The 18147-nt window shown below is 44.2% G+C and overlaps 1 protein-coding gene across 4 annotated transcripts in view; it reads left to right on the forward strand.

Annotated features, from left to right (window-relative positions):
* The window catches only part of PHEX (phosphate regulating endopeptidase X-linked), a 196099-nt gene that overhangs the window by 84054 nt on the left and 93898 nt on the right, over positions 1–18147 (forward strand). For 3 of the 4 annotated variants that reach the window (XM_082375623.1, XM_082375622.1, XM_082375620.1), the window contains one exon: positions 6273–6374. The exons of the other annotated variant lie outside the window; for it this stretch is intronic. In XM_082375623.1, the coding sequence (XP_082231749.1) occupies positions 6273–6374 (102 nt within the window). The remainder of the gene's footprint in view (positions 1–6272; positions 6375–18147) is intronic. 4 annotated transcript variants of the gene reach the window in all.

Genomic DNA, 18147 nt, shown 5'->3' on the forward strand with positions numbered 1-18147 from the left:
ATTGGTTCCAGGACTCCCTGCAGATAACCAAAATCCGCGGATGCTCGATTGCCTTATATAAAATGGTGTAGTATTTGCATATAACCTACACACATTAAGTCCTTTAAAATGGACTTAATTTTTCTTTTTACAGCAGTTTTAAGTTTATAACATGGGGAGGAAAAAAAATCTTTCCTCTGTCCTTCTAGGTTCTTGGCTGAGCCCTCCCTATCATAAAAGGACAGAGTAACAGGAGAAAAACAGAAGTTTAATAACATGTATACCTCCTGCATACATGAGAGCAAGCCAGGGAAACTGAGTAACTTTCCAAAATGGCCCAAACCATTGCCTTAAATACCATCTCCAGCTGAAGACAAAAGAAGATGTTGGGGAGTGGGGTGGGGGCTGGGGGGACAGTTGAGGGAGGTTATTGGGAAAAGCACAGTAAACAAAGGTCTGGCTGTTATGCAGACTTAAGTTCATGCCTTCTCCATCAATAAGAGTTTCTAGAGATTTAGTCAACTTGCTCTTCCTGATACAGAAAGGGAGATGCGGAGGTTTCCCTTATAAATGCAAATGTTTCTTCCAAGAGGGTAACCTCTTGGTTTTTAGCGCTTATTTTGTGTGCTGTTTCTCAAAAATAGTCAGTTCGAGATAATCCTTAAGCCAAAGAGACATGTTTTGGGATGGCATATTCTCTCCTTCAACAACAAAATTGAGAGGAAGGTATAGAGATTTCGTGGAATGGCGATTTCCTCGGTTCTTGCCCTTCTCAAGGGAAAGAATTCAGTCAGGAGGCGTAGAGCAGTTTTAAGTAGCAAGAGTTCAGTTAAGCAGAGCAAAAGTACACTCCCGAGAGAGCAGGAGCGCGGGCTGTCTGGAAACCAGAAGCAGCCCCGCAGTGGGGTAGGGCCGTGTTTTGTAGAGTGGTGGTCCCTCCCTGTGTCCTGTGTTATTTGACTGACAAATCGATTGACAGCTTTAGGTTATGTAACTTTCCTGCTAGTAGGCAGGCACTTACCCATAAGCACCCAAGCAGAACCCATGGGGTGGGGCGGGGAAGCAAACGCCGCCGCAATGCTCAGTTATTACAAATGAGGCATAATGAACCCTGGGTTACCCTGAGTCACCTTTTAGGTCTTGGTGCGCCTGCGTCAACCTGTGCTGGCGGTTTTGTCTTGCTTGGTCCTGGTATGGCTGGAAACCTAGCAGTGGTCCTTGACCACGAGAGGGAGGATCTCTGGGCATGCTCCAACCACCGGTGTCCAGGTAGGGGAGGGAAAGACGAACCGTCCAGGATGGGGCAGGACCCTCTCATGTCTGACTAGCTACCTAACACTCCTGCCCCTGACACATGCATAGTTTCTCTCATTAACATCACTCACTTTTTTTTTTTTAAACTGAAGGTGAACCTACATTGACACATCATTATCACCCAAAGTATATAGTTTACCTTAGAGTTCACTCTTGTACATTCTGTGGGTTTGAACAAATGTATGATGACATGAATCTATCATTATAATATCATACAGAGTATTTTCACTGCCCTGAAAATTCTCTGTGCTCTGCCTGCTTCTCTCTCCCCACCCCCACCCCACAACCACTGATCTTTTTATTGCCTCCATAGTTTTGCCTTTTCTGGATGTGGTATCATTGGAATCATACAGCATGTAGCCTTTTCAGATTGGTTTCTTTCAGTTAGTAATATGCACTTCAGGTTTCTCCATGTCTTCTCATGGCTTGATAGCTCATTTCTTTTTAGCACTGAGTAATATTCCATTGTCTGGATGTACCACAGCTTGTTTAGCCGGTCACCTACTGAAGGACACCATAGTTGCTTCCAAGATTTGGCAAGTATCAATAAAGTCGCTATAAACATCTGGGTGCAGGCTTTTGGGTGGACATAAGTTTCCATCTCCTTTGGGTAAATACCAGGGAATGTGATTGCTGGATTGTATGGTGAAAGTATGTTTAGTTTTGTAAAAAAGCTACCAAACTGTCTTCCACAATGGCTCTCCTATTTTTCCTTCCCACCAGCAATGAGTGAGAGCCCCTGTTGCTCCACATCCTCTCCAGCACTTGGTATTGTCAGTGTTGTGGATTTGGGCAGTTCTAATAGGTGTGTAGTGCTATCTCATTGTTTTAGTTTGCATTTCCCTCATGACATGTGATGTGAAACATCTTTTCTTACGTTTCTTTGCCATCTGTATGTCTTCTTTAGTGAGATGTCTGTTAAGGTCTTTGGCTCATTCTTTAATCAGGTTTTTCGTTTTCTTCTTGTTGAATGTCCGTCAGTACATAAACACAGGTAAATCTCTCACATGGGCAACTACCACAACAGCAGCAGCAACAAACAAATGCACACAACCCAAACTCAGAACCCTCAGAACCCTCTCTTAACCCTGTATCCACTTGTACCCTGTCTTTGCTTTCTCTCTTTCATAGACAGACTCCTCGACTGGGTCGTGCAGACTTGATGTGTCCACTTCCCAGTGAGGTCTGGCCTTTGTCTTCACCTGTCTTCCTCTTCCAACATTCGAAGTCTTAGAAAATGGTGACTATAGTTTGTAATACTCTATTGTATATTTGAAAGTTGCTAAGAGAGTAGATCTTAAAAGTTCTCATCTCAAGGGAAAAAAAATACTCAATGTTTGGTTGAAACGGAGCAAGACTCTGCGGGGCCCTCCCCGGTATAAATCTTTTCCGTGTCCCGCGTTTCTTATTCGCAGGAAAAAGGCTTCAGCCTCCTTGACCTTCCCTGAGTTCCCAAGGGCAGCTTCAAACAGTTGCTAAGCAGGGAAGGGAGGGAATGCAGAAACAAAGGAGGAGCAATAAGGAGACAACAGTGCAGCAGGGTCCTGGTTCCTCCTCAAGGAATATACATAACAATACATCTTTGAGTTCTTCTGCAGGAACTAAGGCCCCCACCCAGGTGGAGGATGGTAACTCCAGGCTGAGCACAGGATTCCTGGAGCACCGCCCTGTTACCTCACCACCAACCAGTCAGAAGAAAGCCATACACCCTGGAGCCCTCACCCCAAATTTTGCCTATAAATACTTCTCCCTGAAAACTGTTGGGGAGTTCGGGGTTTTCTGAGCATGAGCCACTCGTTCTCCTTGCTCGGCCCTGCAGTAAACCTTTCTCTGCTCTAGACTCCGATGTTTCAGATTGTTTGGCCTCACTGTGTGTTGGGCACATGAACTTCTGTTTGGTAACATGGTGATGGGTATTAACTAGACTTATTATGGTGATCATTTCATAATATATACAAATATCAAATCATTATGTTGTGTACCTGAAACTAATATATGTCAATTATAACTCAATTTTTAAAAATGCAAAAAAAAAAAAAAAAAAAAAGAAAATGGTGGCAGTATCCATCTGGTTGCCTGTGCCTGAAGCCTGGGAATTAATCCGACTGTTCCCACCCTTTCCTCACCTCCCCACATAAAATTAATCACCTGGTTCCATTGATTCAGTCACTGAATCTCTCGCAAATTAATGCACCCATATCTTTCCATCCCTATTGCCCCTCCCTAGTTTGGGAAGATACTGTTTCTCTTTTTATGTGAAGGTGACAGGCTGGCTGATGTGTGTTGCTGCATGATGATGTTGGGGAGGAAGAAATATTCCTCTCCCCTTCTAAATTCTTCTGGCTGATCTAAGAACTTAATTGATGTGATAGAGGGTGACAGCAGAAAATCAAACAAAGTTAAGTAACATATATACATGGGAGAGACCGGGGAAAACTAAGCAACTTGCCAAAATGGCCAAAGCCCTCACCTTATATACCATCTTCAGCTAAAGACAAAAGAAGATGTTGGGGGTGAAGAGAGTCAGTTATGGGGCAATACTAGGAAAAGTGCAGTAAAGGACGGTGATTGTGATGAAGATTTAAGTCGATGACTTCTCCATTGATAGGAGTTTCTGGAGATTTAGTCATCCCCCTCTTCCAGGTACAGAGAGGGAGACACCCTTCAAATGGAGATTTACCTTACAAATGGAGATATTTCTTACAAAAGGGCAACTGCTATTTGCTTTTCAGATCCCTTCCTATGCCTGCTGTTCTCTGAAGATAACCAGCTTAAAACAATTGATATGCCAAAGAGACATATTTTAGGGTGGCAAATTTTGCTCCCCTACAGTGATGTCATAAAGACTTAGGGGTGCTGGTGACTGCAGAGGCAAAAGATCTAGGCCCTGAAGATTTCCTTGTTGTTTTAGCACCCTCCTTCTGTGGGTTTTCTGTTTGAAATGGTCACTGCTGTATCTCTCTCTGTTTTCTTCTACTTTCCTGGCATTTTCCTCTGATTTCTGAGGGACACCTCTGTTGCTCCTGGAAATTCTGACCTCACAACTGTCATTTACCTCTGAGGTCAGGTCCTGGCTCTGACCCTTCCCAGCTGAAAGAGCTGGAAGAGATCATGGACTCTCTATTTCTCTCTCTCTCTTTTCAAAAATATTTATTTATTTATTTGGCTGCGCCAGGTCTTAGTTGTGGCACGTGGGATCTTCGTTGCGGCGTGTGGGATCTTCGTTGCGGTATGCAGGATCTTTAGTTGTGGCATTTGGGATCTTTTAGTTGCAGCATGAGGAATCTTTAGTTGCGGCATGCAAACTCTGAGTTGCGGCATGCGAACTCTTAGTTGCGGCATGTGGGATCTAGTTCCCTGACCAGGGATCGAACCCAGGCCCCCTGCATTGGGAGTGCAGAGTCTTAGCCACTGGATCGCCAGGAAAGTCCTGATCATGGACTCTCTTGACTCCTAATTTCCTTATGTGTAAAATAAGTGGCTTCCCTACACCAGTGAGTCTTCATCCTGGCTGCACATTAGAATCACCTGGAGGGGCTTTGAAACCTCCCAGTGCTCAGGCCTCACTCTGCCACAATGACATCAGCATTGTTTAAAGCTCCTCCCGCCACCCCCCAACCAGAGACCCCAGTGTACAGACAAGGTTGAGAGAACCAGTGACTTAATGATTTTAAAGGACCTTTGCTCTTCTGTCATTTCATGCCTTTATCATGCCCCAATCTCAAGTTGAGATTTCTTTTCTCTTAATGTTTTTACTAAGTTAGGAAGAAATAGCTGTGAAGTACCCCGGCCTCCATCTGCTGTTTGTTCTTATTTACATACAATGGAACCCAGCCCACTGATTTCCAGCTCTTATTCCCTTACAACTGTTATTGAACTGAAAACATAGCTGAAAACTTATTAAACAGAAAAAAATCTATTTTGAGCTTTGTGCTGACAATTCATTCTAGAACCAAGGAAACATCTAAATTTCTTTCCTTCTAGAATTAATGCTAAAAATGGATTTACAACTCCATAATTTCAAATGAAAATTTTCATTCTGGTGCCAAGCCTAGTATTATATTCTTTCTTGAGTGTCCTATTAGGAAAAATGAAGCATCTGTGTAGGAGAATGGAATTTCGATTGGTTTGCACCCATAGACAAGCAGAGCCTCCCCAGACTGCTCCACGTGGGCTGCTGAAGTTAAGTGTTAGCATCTCTCTCCCCCAGTCCTCTCTGCTGACCCACAGATGCTGGAAGAAAAGCCAGGGCAAACACATCATCACTGTAGGTGTGGTCTCGCTCTTGGAACACTTTGAAACAGGGCTTTCAGAAGACAGTGTTTCTGTAGCAGTCCCCTTGAGACCTAACCATTTTAGACTTGAAATAGCATAAGACTTTTCTGAGCTGTCAGAGGGGAGAGAGGGGAGTAGGAAGATGACAGAGAACAGCCACGCATTTGGTTTAACCACTGGCACTAATTTGGAGATAACTGGGGTCTTGACATAAGTGATTCATATTGAGAAGTGTCTAGGGTGCTGGCTCTCCCTGCCTGTTTCTCTGTTAACAGTATCTTTTTCAACCGTTCACTCACTTCCTTCTGCAATACCTGTCTGAAGTACACAGCCCATGCCTTTGCTTTTTTCTCTCAAGCCCTTATTAACCTATTGAAATTAGTTGCTGCAACCCTGATATGGGTGCACTAATTCAGTAGCTACGGGTAAGTTATTAGTCATAGCCTATGGCGAGTTCCTTTCCTCCTGTAATCCTTTTACAACTGGGCCATCACATTGTTCTCAAGGAAAGAAATGGTTAGTTTTCTTCTAGCAATGGGGGGAAAAGGCTTTTTCCTGGGAAAAGAAATGCTGCCAGAGCATGGAGTCAAGCTTAAAGGAGCCTCTTCCCCACTGTGTTTAGCATTGGACTATTTATCGTGGCCCAGAGAAGCTTGTCTGAAGCTTCTTGGTTTTGACCTGCTTCTTTGGGTATTTCCTTATAGATGGAGGAATTGATTGAGGGTGTTCGATGGGCCTTTATTGACATGCTGGAGAAAGAAAATGAGTGGATGGATGCAGGGACAAAAAGGAAAGCCAAAGAAAAGGTAAGGATTCCTTTTGATGAAAAAAAATGACTTCCGGTTTAATGGATTTTCATGCTCCCCATTGACTGTGTAGTGGATTTTTATATTGACTGAGCTGTTGACTTCAAATGACCCCAGAGTTAGGTGTCTGTTTTGGGATGAATACAGAGATTTTATTACCAGGAGGTAAGAGAAAATAAGATCTGACTTTTTCAAACTGCGTTTTCAAACACCTTGTAATTCAGCCTTTCCTTCTCTCCTAATTGCCGTCTGTAAGAGCCACATGGCTTGCTGCCCAGCGAATTTTGCCATTAAACCATCATTGGCTATGGCAGAATGCAGAGCAGTGGGGAGCCAGGGGGAGCAGCTGGCAGAAGAGCCCTCAAGGCACAAAGAAGAAAAACCCATATTAGCTGTGTGTCCTGCTCCATGCACGATGTGTGCTAATGTCCTCAGGCAAATCCTCTACTGTAACCAAGCAGATCTACTTCCTAACCCATCATTTTGTACAAATGATCCAAATAGCATGCTTATAAACTGTAGACCAATAGTAGACCATTGCGTAGGAATACAAAAACATTTCCTAATAGAAGCGGACACTTGCTAGGCCTTGTAAAACTTTCTGGCAACAAGATAAGGGGATAAGTGAGAAAGTATTAGCAGCCTTGCTGTTTAGAAATAAAGAATGGGACCCATCTTGAATTCTAGGTATTCTGATGGAGCTGGAGCTTGCATGGGTGGGAAACGCCTGCTACATTCTTTTTTTTTTTTTTTTTAACATCTTTATTGGAGTATAATTGCTTTACAATGGTGTGTTAGTTTCGGCTGTATAACGAAGTGAATCAGCTATACATAAACATATATCCCCATATCTCCTCTCTCTTGCATCTCTCTCCCACCCTCCCTATCCCACCCCTCTAGGTGGTCACAAAACACTGAGCTGATCTCCCTGTGCTATGCGGCTGCTTCCCACTAGCTATCTATTTTACATTTGGTAGTGTACATATGTCCATGACACTCTCTCACTTCCTCCCGGCTCACCCTTCCCCCTCCCCGTGTCCTCAAATCCATTTTCTACGTCTGCGTCTTTATTCCTGTCCTGCCCCTAGGTTCTTCAGAACCTTTTTTTTTTTTTTAAGATTCTATATATATGTGTTAGTATACGGTATTTGTTTTTCTCTTTCTGACTTACTTCACTCTGTATGACGGACTCTAGGTCCATCCACCTCACTACAAATAACTCAATTTCGTTTCTTTTTATGGCTGAGTGATATTCCATTGTATATATGTGCCACATCTTCTTTATCCATTCGTCTGTCAGTGGACACTTAGGTTGCTTCCATGTCCTGGCTATTGTAAATAGAGCTGCAATGAACATTTTGGTACATGACTCTTTCTGAATTATGGTTTTCTCAGGGTATATGCCCAGTAGTGGGATTGCTGGGTCGTATGGTAGTTCTATTTTTAGTTTTTTAAGGAACCTCCATACTGTTCTCCATAGTGGCTGTATCAATTTATATTCCCACCAACAGTGCAAGAGAGGGTTCCCTTTTCTCCACACCCTCTCCACCATTTATTGTTTGTAGATTTTTTGATGATGGCCATTCTGACTGGTGTGAGGTGATACCTCATTGTAGTTTTGATTTGCATTTCTCTAACGATTAGTGATGTTGAGCATTCTTTCATGTGTTTGTTGGCAATCTGTGTATCTTCTTTGGAGAAATGTCTATTTAGGTCTTCTGCCCATTTTTGGATTGGGTTGGTTTTTTTTTTTTTGATATTGAGCTGCATGAGCTGCCTGTATATTTTGGAGATTAATCCTTTGTCAGTTGCTTCATTTGCAAATATTTTCTCCCATTCTGAGGGTTGTCTTTTGGTCTTGTTTATGTTTTTCTTTGCTGTGCAAAAGCTTTTAAGTTTCATTCAGTCTATTTTTTTTGTTGTTTTTATTTCCATTTCTCTAGGAGGTGGGTCAAAAAGGATCTTCCTGTGATGAATGTCGTAGAGTGTTCTGCCTATGTTTTCCTCTAAGAGTTTGATAGTGTCTGGCCTTACATTTAGGTCTTTAGTCCATTTTGAGTTTATTTTTGTGTATGGAGTCAGGGAGTGTTCTAATTTCATTCTTTTACATGTAGCTGTCCGGTTTTCCCAGCACCACTTATTGAAGAGGCTGTCTTTTCTCCATTGTATGTTCTTGCCTCCTTTTTCAAAGATAAGGCGACCATATGTGTGTGGCTTTATTTCTGGGCTTTCTATCCTGTTCCATTGATCAATATTTCTGTTATTGTGCCAGTACCATACTGTCTTGATTACTGTAGCTTTGTAGTATAGTCTTAAGTCAGGGAGCCTGATTCCTCCAGCTCCCTTTTTCTTTCTCAAGATTGCTTTGGCTATTCAGGGTCTTTTGTGTTTCAATACAAATTGTGAAATTTTTTGTTCTTGTTCTGTGAAAAATGCCATTGGTAGTTTGATAGGGATTGCATTGAATCTGTAGATTGCTTTCGGTAGTATAGTCATTTTCACAGTGTTGATTCTTCCAATCCAAGAACATGGTATATCTCTCCATCTGTTTGTATCATCTTTAATTTCTTTCATCAGTGTCTTATAGTTTTCTGCATACAGGTCTTTTGTCTCCCTAGGTAGGTTTATTCCTAGGTATTTTATTCTTTTTGTTGCAGTGGTAAATGGGAGTGTTTCCTTAATTTCTCTTCCAGATTTTCATCATTAGTGTATAGGAATACAAGAGATTTATGTGCCTTAATTTTATATCCTGCTACTTTACCAAATTCCTTGATTAGCTCTAGTAGTTTTAAGGTAGCATCTTTAGGATTCTCTATGTATAGTATCATATCATCTGCAAACAGTGACAGTTTTACTTCTTCTTTTCCGATTTGGATTTCTTTTATTTCTTTTTCTTCTCTGATTGCTGTGGCCTGCTACATTCTTAATGGATGCTGCTCTTCAGCTGGGAGACTGAACTTAGGAGCATTTCTTCTTTAGAGAGGCATTTTTGAAACTTACTGATGATAGCAGTCACCTGGGGTGCCTGGACTGTGTCTAGCTTTCTGGGCTCCTCCCTAGCAAGGTCTGATTTAGTGGATTGAGGGTGCAGTCTGAACATCTGTGATTTTAACCAGTCTCCTTGGTGATTCTTATCCTTAGGCAGGCTTCAGGACCTCTGCTTAGAGTCATACTGAGTCATGCTGAGCACAAAATTTTTTGCATTATGGTCAAGGAACAAAGAGGGAGAGGGTTTTCAGAGCAGGGAAACTACTCTGTATGATACCATAATTGTGGATACATATCATTATACATTTGTCCAAACCTGTAGAACGTGCAGCACTGAGAGTGAACCATAATGTAAACTATGGACTCTGGGTGATAATGATGTGTCAATGCAGGTTCATCGATTGTAACAAATGTCCCACTCTGGTGGGGGATGTTGATAATGGGGGAGGTTGTGTATGAGTGGGGGCCGGGATTATATAGGAACTCTGTACTTTCTGCTCAATTTTGCTGTGACCCTAAAACTGCTCTAAAAAAGTCTATTAAAGAAGAAAAGAGGTCAACATTCTGGCAATGCTTAGCCTTGTTTAATGGAGAATGTGCAGAGGTTTAGCACAGATATTTTCTAGAGCTTTAATTCTCCCGAGGTGGATAAGCATTGCCCTCGATATTTTTGTCAGTAGACACGAAAAGACTGTTCAATGTTTCACAGTGAGGAAAGAACTTGGGTGGCAGTGGCAGGGGTGGGGGGGTGGTGTTGGAGGAAGACAGAGGGTAAGTTTGATTTTTTTCCCCCTTTGAGAACCTGTCAGAGCTGTCTTAAGTCATGTAAGGCACAAGCTGTTGAAGGCAGGAGCATGCGGGCTGTGATGAGAAGCTCTCCAGATGGTAGGTGAAACTTTGTGCATCAACATACTGTTGTTGTCGTTTGAATGCTTCATTTATTTGCTGGGCTAGCTTATGATATCCGGAACAGAGCATGTCTTGCACTGGGCAGTTGAGAGCCCAGCACACTGGGGGCTCTTGATCCTAGCCTGACCCCTTGTGGACTGAGGGCCACCGGTGTGGACGGTGGGGTGGAGTGGTGAGTGGTGTGTGCGTGTTATGAATGGATGGATACCAGGGGAATGCTCTGGGGACCCTAGTCATTTTTTAAAAAATTATGGCTGGTGATTGCCTTAGGGGGATCTTCTGGGTTGCATAAGGGAGTGGGTGCTTTTCAGTTGGGCCTTCTAGGCAAGTAGCCATGGGTCCTTCCTGAAGGAGGATTATTCCCAGTCCTTCTAATATTAGACACATTCTTGTTTGCCCCCTGAGTTGCTCTCCAGTCTTATAAATTTTTTCAAGGAGAGCCCTCACTTTTTCTTCTAAAAGTACTCTTTGAACGCTCCACTGTCTTTGAGCTGAGTTCAACCTGCCAGGAACTCAAACTAGTTCCTCGACAGGTGCAAATATCAAAGGTAGTTGTCCTGCTGGATGTCACCAGGTTCCCTGAGTATATCTTGAATTTCAGACTTCAGAGCAGTTCCTTTTTTTTTTTTTTAAATTTAATTTTTTTTAACATCTTTATTGGAGGATAATTGCTTTACAATGTTGTGTTAGTTTCTGCTGTATAACAAAGTGAATCAGCTATACGTATACATATATCTCCATATCCCCTCCCCCTTGCGTCTCTCTCCCACCCTCCCTATCCCACCCCTCTAGGTGGTCACAAAGCACCGAGCTGATCTCCCTGTGCTATGTGGCTGCTTCCCACTAGCTAGCTGTTTTACGTTTGGTAGTGTATATATGTCCATGCCACTACTCTCTCACTTCGTCCCAGCTTACCCTTCCCCCTCCCCGTGTCCTCAAGTCCATTCTCTATGTCTGCACCTTTATTCCTGTCCTGCCCCTAGGTTCTTCAGAGCCATTTTTTTTTTTAAGATTCCATATATATGTGTTAGCATATGGTATTTGATTTTCTCTTTCTGACTTACTTCACTCTGTATGACAGGCTCTAGGTCCATCCATCTCACTACAAATAACTCAATTTCGTTTCTTTTTATGGCTGAGTAATGTTCCATTGTATATATGTGCCACATCTTCTTTATCCACTCATCTGTCGATGGATACTTAGGTTGCTTCCACGTCCTGTCTATTGTAAATAGAGCTGCCATGAACACTGTGGTACATGACTCTCTTTGAATTATGGTTTTCTCAGGGTATATGCCCAGTAGTGGGATTGCTGGGTCATATGGTAGTTCTATTTTTAGTTTTCTAAGGAACCTCCATACTGTTCTCCATAGTGGCTGTATCAACTTACATTCCCACCAACAGTGTTGGAGGGTTCCCTTTTCTCCACACCATCTCCAGCATTTGTTGTATGTAGATTTTTTGGTGATGGCCATTCTGACTGGTGTGAGGTGATACCTCATTGTAGCTTTTTTTTCTTTTTTAAAATTAATTAATTTATTTTTGGCTGTGTTGGGTCTTCGTTGCTGTGCGTGGGTTTTCTCTGGTTGGGACGAGCGGGGGCTACTCTTTGTTGCAGTGCGCGGGCTTCTCATTGCGGTGGCTTCTCTCGTTCCAGAGCACGGGCTCTAGGCACGTGGGCTTCAGTAGTTGTGGCACGCAGGCTCTAGGTCTCAGGCTCAGTAGTTGTGGCACACGGGCTTAGTTGTTCCGCGGCATGTGGGATCTTCCTGCACCAGGGCTCGAACCCGTGTCCCCTGCATTGGGAGGCGGATTCTTAACCACTGCGCCACCAGGGAAGTCCCCCACTGTAGTTTTGATTTGCATTTCTCTAATGATTAGTGATGTTGAGCATCCTTTCATGTGTTTGTTGGCAATCTGTATATCTTCTTTGGAGAAATGTCTGTTAAGGTGTTCTGCCCAGTTTTGGATTGGGTTGTTTGTTTTTTTGATGTTGAGCTGCATGAGCAACTTGTATATTTTGGAGATTAATCCTTTGTCAGTGGCTTCGTTTAGAGCAGTTCTTTTAATGAGAGGTGAGAAAGAGGGAGTGTTGTCTAAGAATTTCCGGCAGTTCTCCAAGGCAAGTCGGGCTCTGGACCCCAGAAGATGTGGGTTTTCTTTTTACAAATTAAATGAACATGGAGCATATAGGGTAAGATAATCAAAAGACAAAGTACAGACTGGGAAAATATTTGCAATGCATATAATTTACATATCAAAAAAAAATGAACATGGAGATCTGGAAATGACCTCTGGGTGGAGCTCATAGCACTCACAAAGACATTTAGAGAGCTGGAGGCTCTTATGCAGCTTTCTGCTATGGGGCTGTTTTTGAAAAATTATTTTTTTTCTTGCCCTTTTTCTAGGCTGTCCTTGATTTGATTGCCTTTTAATAGTCAACAAGAAAGGAGAGGCTCTGCCTAATAATTTCTTGAATCTTAGATGGAAACCTCTGACTATCTTAGGGCTTTGTCTTTCTCATACTGAGTAGCCCCTGCGTTAAGACAGGATTTGCCTGCATTTGCAGTGGAGGTGAATGATTTGCCTGCTCTTCTGGTGTGACTTGGCGCTGTTCTTAGGGCATGTGTTGTATGCAGTATATCACCCAGGCGGAAGATTTCTCATCAGTAATAGTGCCCACACTGGGCCAGCGCTGAGTCACTTGGCAACCCATTGGGAAAGCTGGAAAAATGTTGCAATTTGTGAGGGGGAGAAGCTTTCCTTTCTCTCACAGTCAGGCTCTGGTCTGCAGCTAATTACAGTGCCTCCTAAGGGGTATTGACCTCAGCATTCCCTAGTGACCTGCCTCCTGAACAGGGAGGGTCCAGATGCCTGCAGTGGGCTGAGGCCTAACACCCTGGCTTTTGTGGTGGTTACTCCAGTCTCAGAATGGAAGCGTGGGGATGTGGCCTTGTCGTGCTCTTTGCTAAGGGTGATTACTGTAAAAGATAAACAAGGATGCCTCTGCTTCCGTGAATGAAGGGTAGATTTGTTATCTCTATCTCCCTGCCTTTCCCCTCTCATTTCTCAGGAGGTCATGAGTAGTTTTGTGTTGTGAAACCAACAGTGTAGGTTTCGAACTGGAAATTTAGTATGGTCAAATAAGCACCAATTTTTGTTTAGGATTCTATGTTCCCTGCAAGCATATGATCTTATTATAAACAAGCAGCAAAGGACAGGAGGCCTGTTAATTTTTTCTGGCTATCGTAGCTGTTGAATGAGTGTAAGGTGATACAAACTATTTTGGGGGGTATCTTCTAGAAGATTTGCCTTTTCCAGAACAGGGTAGGAGGGTCTCAAGGTCACTACACTACGTAATGATTGTGAGTCCTGGCAGGAAGGGATGCAGCACTGCCTTTGGCTGCCCTGGTGGTGGGAACCAGGCTTATGCTGGTGAGCTCTGTGGCAGATCAGGAGGAACTTGGCTGGCGCCCAGCTGGATTCGATTCTGTAGCCAAAAGCTGGATTCTTTCTAAAATATTTGTTTGTGCTCTTTGCCCCGTGACCTTTGTTTGCCAGGCCACCCCTAGAGGAAAAGACCCTGATGGAACTCCTAGGAAGGCAGTGTCCTCAGGATGCTGTGAGTGCCTTAACCTTAGCCATAGCAGGTACAGAGGGTTCCCAAGAAGTCTGTCTCATGGTCCCATCAACATGAGCATGTGACTCCCAGGCACGTGCTTTGGGCGAGGTGGGAAGAGTTTTCCTACAGAGGGCCAAACAGAAATTTAGCTCACCTCTTTGGCTTTGTCTCTGTTGGGCAGGGAAAATAACCTTTCCTTCCATCCTTCTAAGTTCTTAACTTGGGTCCATGTAAAAAAAGATAGATTAACAAGAGAAAAGCAAACAAGTTCATTAACATGTATATCTCATACACATGTGAGAGAAACTCAGAGAAATGAGTAACTCAGAGAAGTGGCTTAGAACTCCGGCTTATATGTCATCTAAACCAAAGGACAATAAATTTGTAGAGAAAGAAGAAGAAAAAGGGAAAGTAGTTTTAGACTTCCAAAAGTGGCAGATGGTGGGAATGTAAATATATGGGAAACTAGTGGTAGATACAGGCTAGTTAGTTGTTCTGTAGATTCCTCTGCTGCTGTCTCCAGGCCTATAAGGTCTAAAGTTGTCTCAGTGATTCACTTTTGTCCTCCCTCACAGAGAGGGGAGGAGGGACAACTTTGAAAATTTATGTCCTTTTAGGCAAATTGGGGGGAGAGCAGGAGCTTTTCTTGTATCCACTGCTTCTCAATTGCCTTCAGCTCAAAATAATTTTTATGTCAGAGAGGCATATTTTGGGGTGTAATTCTGGTTTCCTTTATCTTTAAGCTCTGCCCAGCCCTAGGTGTTGGATTTGCCCCAGGTATCCAGCATGGACCAACCATGTTGGTGTCCTGCCCACGTCTGAGCCCAGTGGTTCTCGGGGTGTGCTTCTAGACCAGCAGCAGCAGCCTCCCTGGGGACTCATTAGAGATGCAGATTTTCAGGACCACCCCGACCCGGTGAGCGGAGTGGGGGGGCACTAACTGCCCTTGCCATCACCATTTCACTGCACACCTGTCTGACTTCAGCTGCCAGCACCTGCATTTTCCCCAACAGCTTTCTGTTCCCACTGGCGCGTGCTAGGCCACTCACACAGAGGGCCCAAAGGTCCGGGAAGTGAGCACAACCCAGTGATTGCCCTAGCCCCCTCCTCCCTCGAGTGTGTTCTGCCCAGGCTCCCGGAGTTTCCCCAGTGGGGTAAGCTCTAGTCGCTCACACTGACAGCTGGCTCCGTAAGATACCCTTTGCTGACTGCCTGTCTTCCTCTGCTCACCTCCCCAGCCCCCTCCCAGTGTTTGGTGTCTCGTTCACGTCCCAGATGAACTGCTTGCACTCCAGTCCTTGTCTCGGATCTGTACCTGGGGGCTCCCCAACTAGGACACAGCCTCTGGGGTGTGACTTTTCCCGTCCTTCCTCTCCTTAAGGTGACAACGCATTTCACTGCATCTCGATGCTAGCACCGCTTCAGCAAATTCAATTCCACAGACTTTTCCAGAACCAACAGCGTGCCAGGTACTGGGCTAGGAGCTGCATGTTCAGAGATGATCAGTTGCAGTCCCTTTTCTACAGGGGTTTTCACACTGCTAGGAGAGCACAGCGGTGATACGGATTCTGAGAAGATGAGGGGAAGTCTTAATGTGATGGAGACACAGACTGGTCCTGGGGTTCTAGAGGAGGAAGCCTGTAAGGAGCCCAGACACCCTGTGTGAGGGCACCCGACTTGGGGTGCCCACTCTGCCACCTCTTCCTTGTCACAGCCCTTGTCCCTGCAGCCTGTGAGCATGGCTTCTTGCTCTTCCTTACTTATTAATCCCAACAACTTTGCATCCAGCTGTCACTTTCCCTTGGTACCTTCACTTCTGCTTCATCTCACGTATTGCTTTTAAATTGCTTTGTAGAAGAAAAGAAAGGGAAGGGCTTGTGTCAAACTGTGTCCTGCCCTTGCCTGTGACAGATTCAAGCCTGTTTGTGTAGGTGCTTAAGAATGCAGTCACCCCAGTTCCTGCATCCACTCCAGCGCTCACCTAGGAACACACAGGGACTGACAAAATAGCATGTGAACCATCTTTCAGGCTCCCCGCCACTCCCTCTGGATCTCTGGCTCACACTTGCCGCCATCTTGAGCTTGCTGGCACTCTCTGGCTCTGTGTCTCTCCGTCTCTCTCACATGCACAGACAGGCCAAGGTAGTGGCCTTCACACTTGTATCTCCTCTCCCTCACTGACCCCAACAGGAAGTACAGTACAGAAGCTTACAGACTCTGGAGAAAGACTGCCTGGGCTCAGAGCCAGTGTCTACCACTTATTAGCTGTATGACCCTTTGGAAATTACTTCACCTTTCTGACCCTCAGTTTTCACATCTGTAAAATGGTGAGATTAGTATGTACCTCAGAGATTTTTTATGAGGAGTTATATACTTCAGGTATTTAGAAGAGCGCCTGGAGCGTGAGAAAGCCTCTCCAAGTGTGTTCAGCTGTTTCTTCCAAACTGTTGTCCTGTGCAGGAGGGGCGACTTTGGCCGCACTGACTGGTGAGAGATGCTAAGTGAGGTTCTGTGTGTCTGGGTCATTGTGTTTTCCTCTGGGCTAGGAAGGTAGATGACATAAGACCACAGTCTCTGAGGTCCCTCTTAGCCCTTAGGTGCTTTGACGCGTTTTGTCAGAACACTGTCCTTCTCCTTATGTATCACCCCCGCCCCACCCCTGCACGCAGCCCCTCCTGAGAGGGTGATGGGAGGGGGGGTACCTTGCTTTTTTCTCTGTGGAGTTTGGATTTTCTTGTTTTAAGCAAATTCAGTGTTACCTTTGTGATATACCTTTTAAATACAAAAGCAAATATTTGGTGTAAGTAGCAGTTTGCTGCACATAGTTATCAGAGGCATATTATACCTGATACCTTGTTGGAGTGAGGTTACTTTAATCAAGTTTCGGTGTTCTACATAGAGCCTCAAGGAAATGTTGTTTTGGGCAGTGTTATAGGTCATTGGTTCTCATACTCGAGGTGCATTGGCACCATCTGGAGGGCTTGTTAAAACATAGATTGCCAGGCCTTACCCCCCAGAGCTTCTGAGTCAGTAGCTCTGAGGTGGGGCCTGGGAATTTACATATCTGACAAGTTCTTGGCGATGCTGTTGGTCTGAGGCCAACACTTTGAGAGCTCCGGGTTATTAGCGGTGAAAGCTCCCTTACACCAAGGTTGTATTGCTTGAACTAGATGATGTTTATTAAGTGACTACTTCCCTTACCCCTTACAGGAATTCCTTACAGGAACCCCTGTTCACCATCTCTCACGGGGCAGTGCCCTGAGTGAGTGCTGGGACGCCCACAACCCAACCAGGCCACCCACCATTGTTGCTCCAGCTGCTAAAAAGCCCTTCTTGTTACAGATCCAAAGGCTCCTTCTTGGTCACTTCCACCCCTTGACTCCATGTCTGTCCCCAGGAACTATGCAGAATATATCTTCCACATAAAAGTCCTTCCAGTATTTGAAGATGTTTAAATGTTTTTCTATTTCAGACAAAACATCTCTAATGTTCCTCATTAAATTAACAAGCATTATATGCCAGGCTAGATGTTCTAAATGCTTTACAAATATTAACTACATCAATGCCATGATATCTGTGTGAGGTTGGTCAAATCGTTTCATTTGGCAGATGAGAAAACTGTAGCACAGAGAGGGCAAGCAGGCTTGCTCAAGGTCACACAGTCAGTAGGCGGAAGAGCTGGGACTTAATCCCTGGCAGTCTGGTTTCAGAGTCTGTGCTTTCATCCGCAGTGCCAGTGGGTCTCTAAGCGTGGCCCTCAGACCAGCAGCGTCGGCATCACCTAGGAACTAGCTAAAAGTGCAGCTTCTTGGCCCCATCCCAGATCTATAGAATTAGAAACTCTGGGAGGAGACCCAAGAATCTGCATTTTAATAAGCCCTCTGGGTGATTCTGATGCTGCCAAAGTGTGGGAATCACTGCTTTCCTGCTGCGGTTCTGTTGCCTCATCCTGCTGGCTGCTCTCCAGGTTTTCAACATCTTTTTTTAAAGCTCAAGTTCAAAGCTGAACACAGTATTCTAGACATAGGCCAACTCACACAGCACAATGGGAATATTATTACTGCCTTTGTTTTGCATACAAATTATTTTAGAAATCCGAAGTTTATATTATGGCTATCTTTTCTCCTCAGCCATGTCACTGTTGGCTCATAACGAATTTACAGTCAGTTAATTTCTAGGTCTTTTTTTTAATCCCACAGGAACTGTCAGTAAGCCCTGTTGCTCCAGTCGTAAACTTGGCATTTCATTTAAACC

Source organism: Balaenoptera borealis (assembly GCF_965194805.1).
Source record: "Balaenoptera borealis genome assembly, chromosome: X".
In the NCBI taxonomy this organism is placed as follows: Eukaryota; Metazoa; Chordata; class Mammalia; order Artiodactyla; family Balaenopteridae; genus Balaenoptera; species Balaenoptera borealis.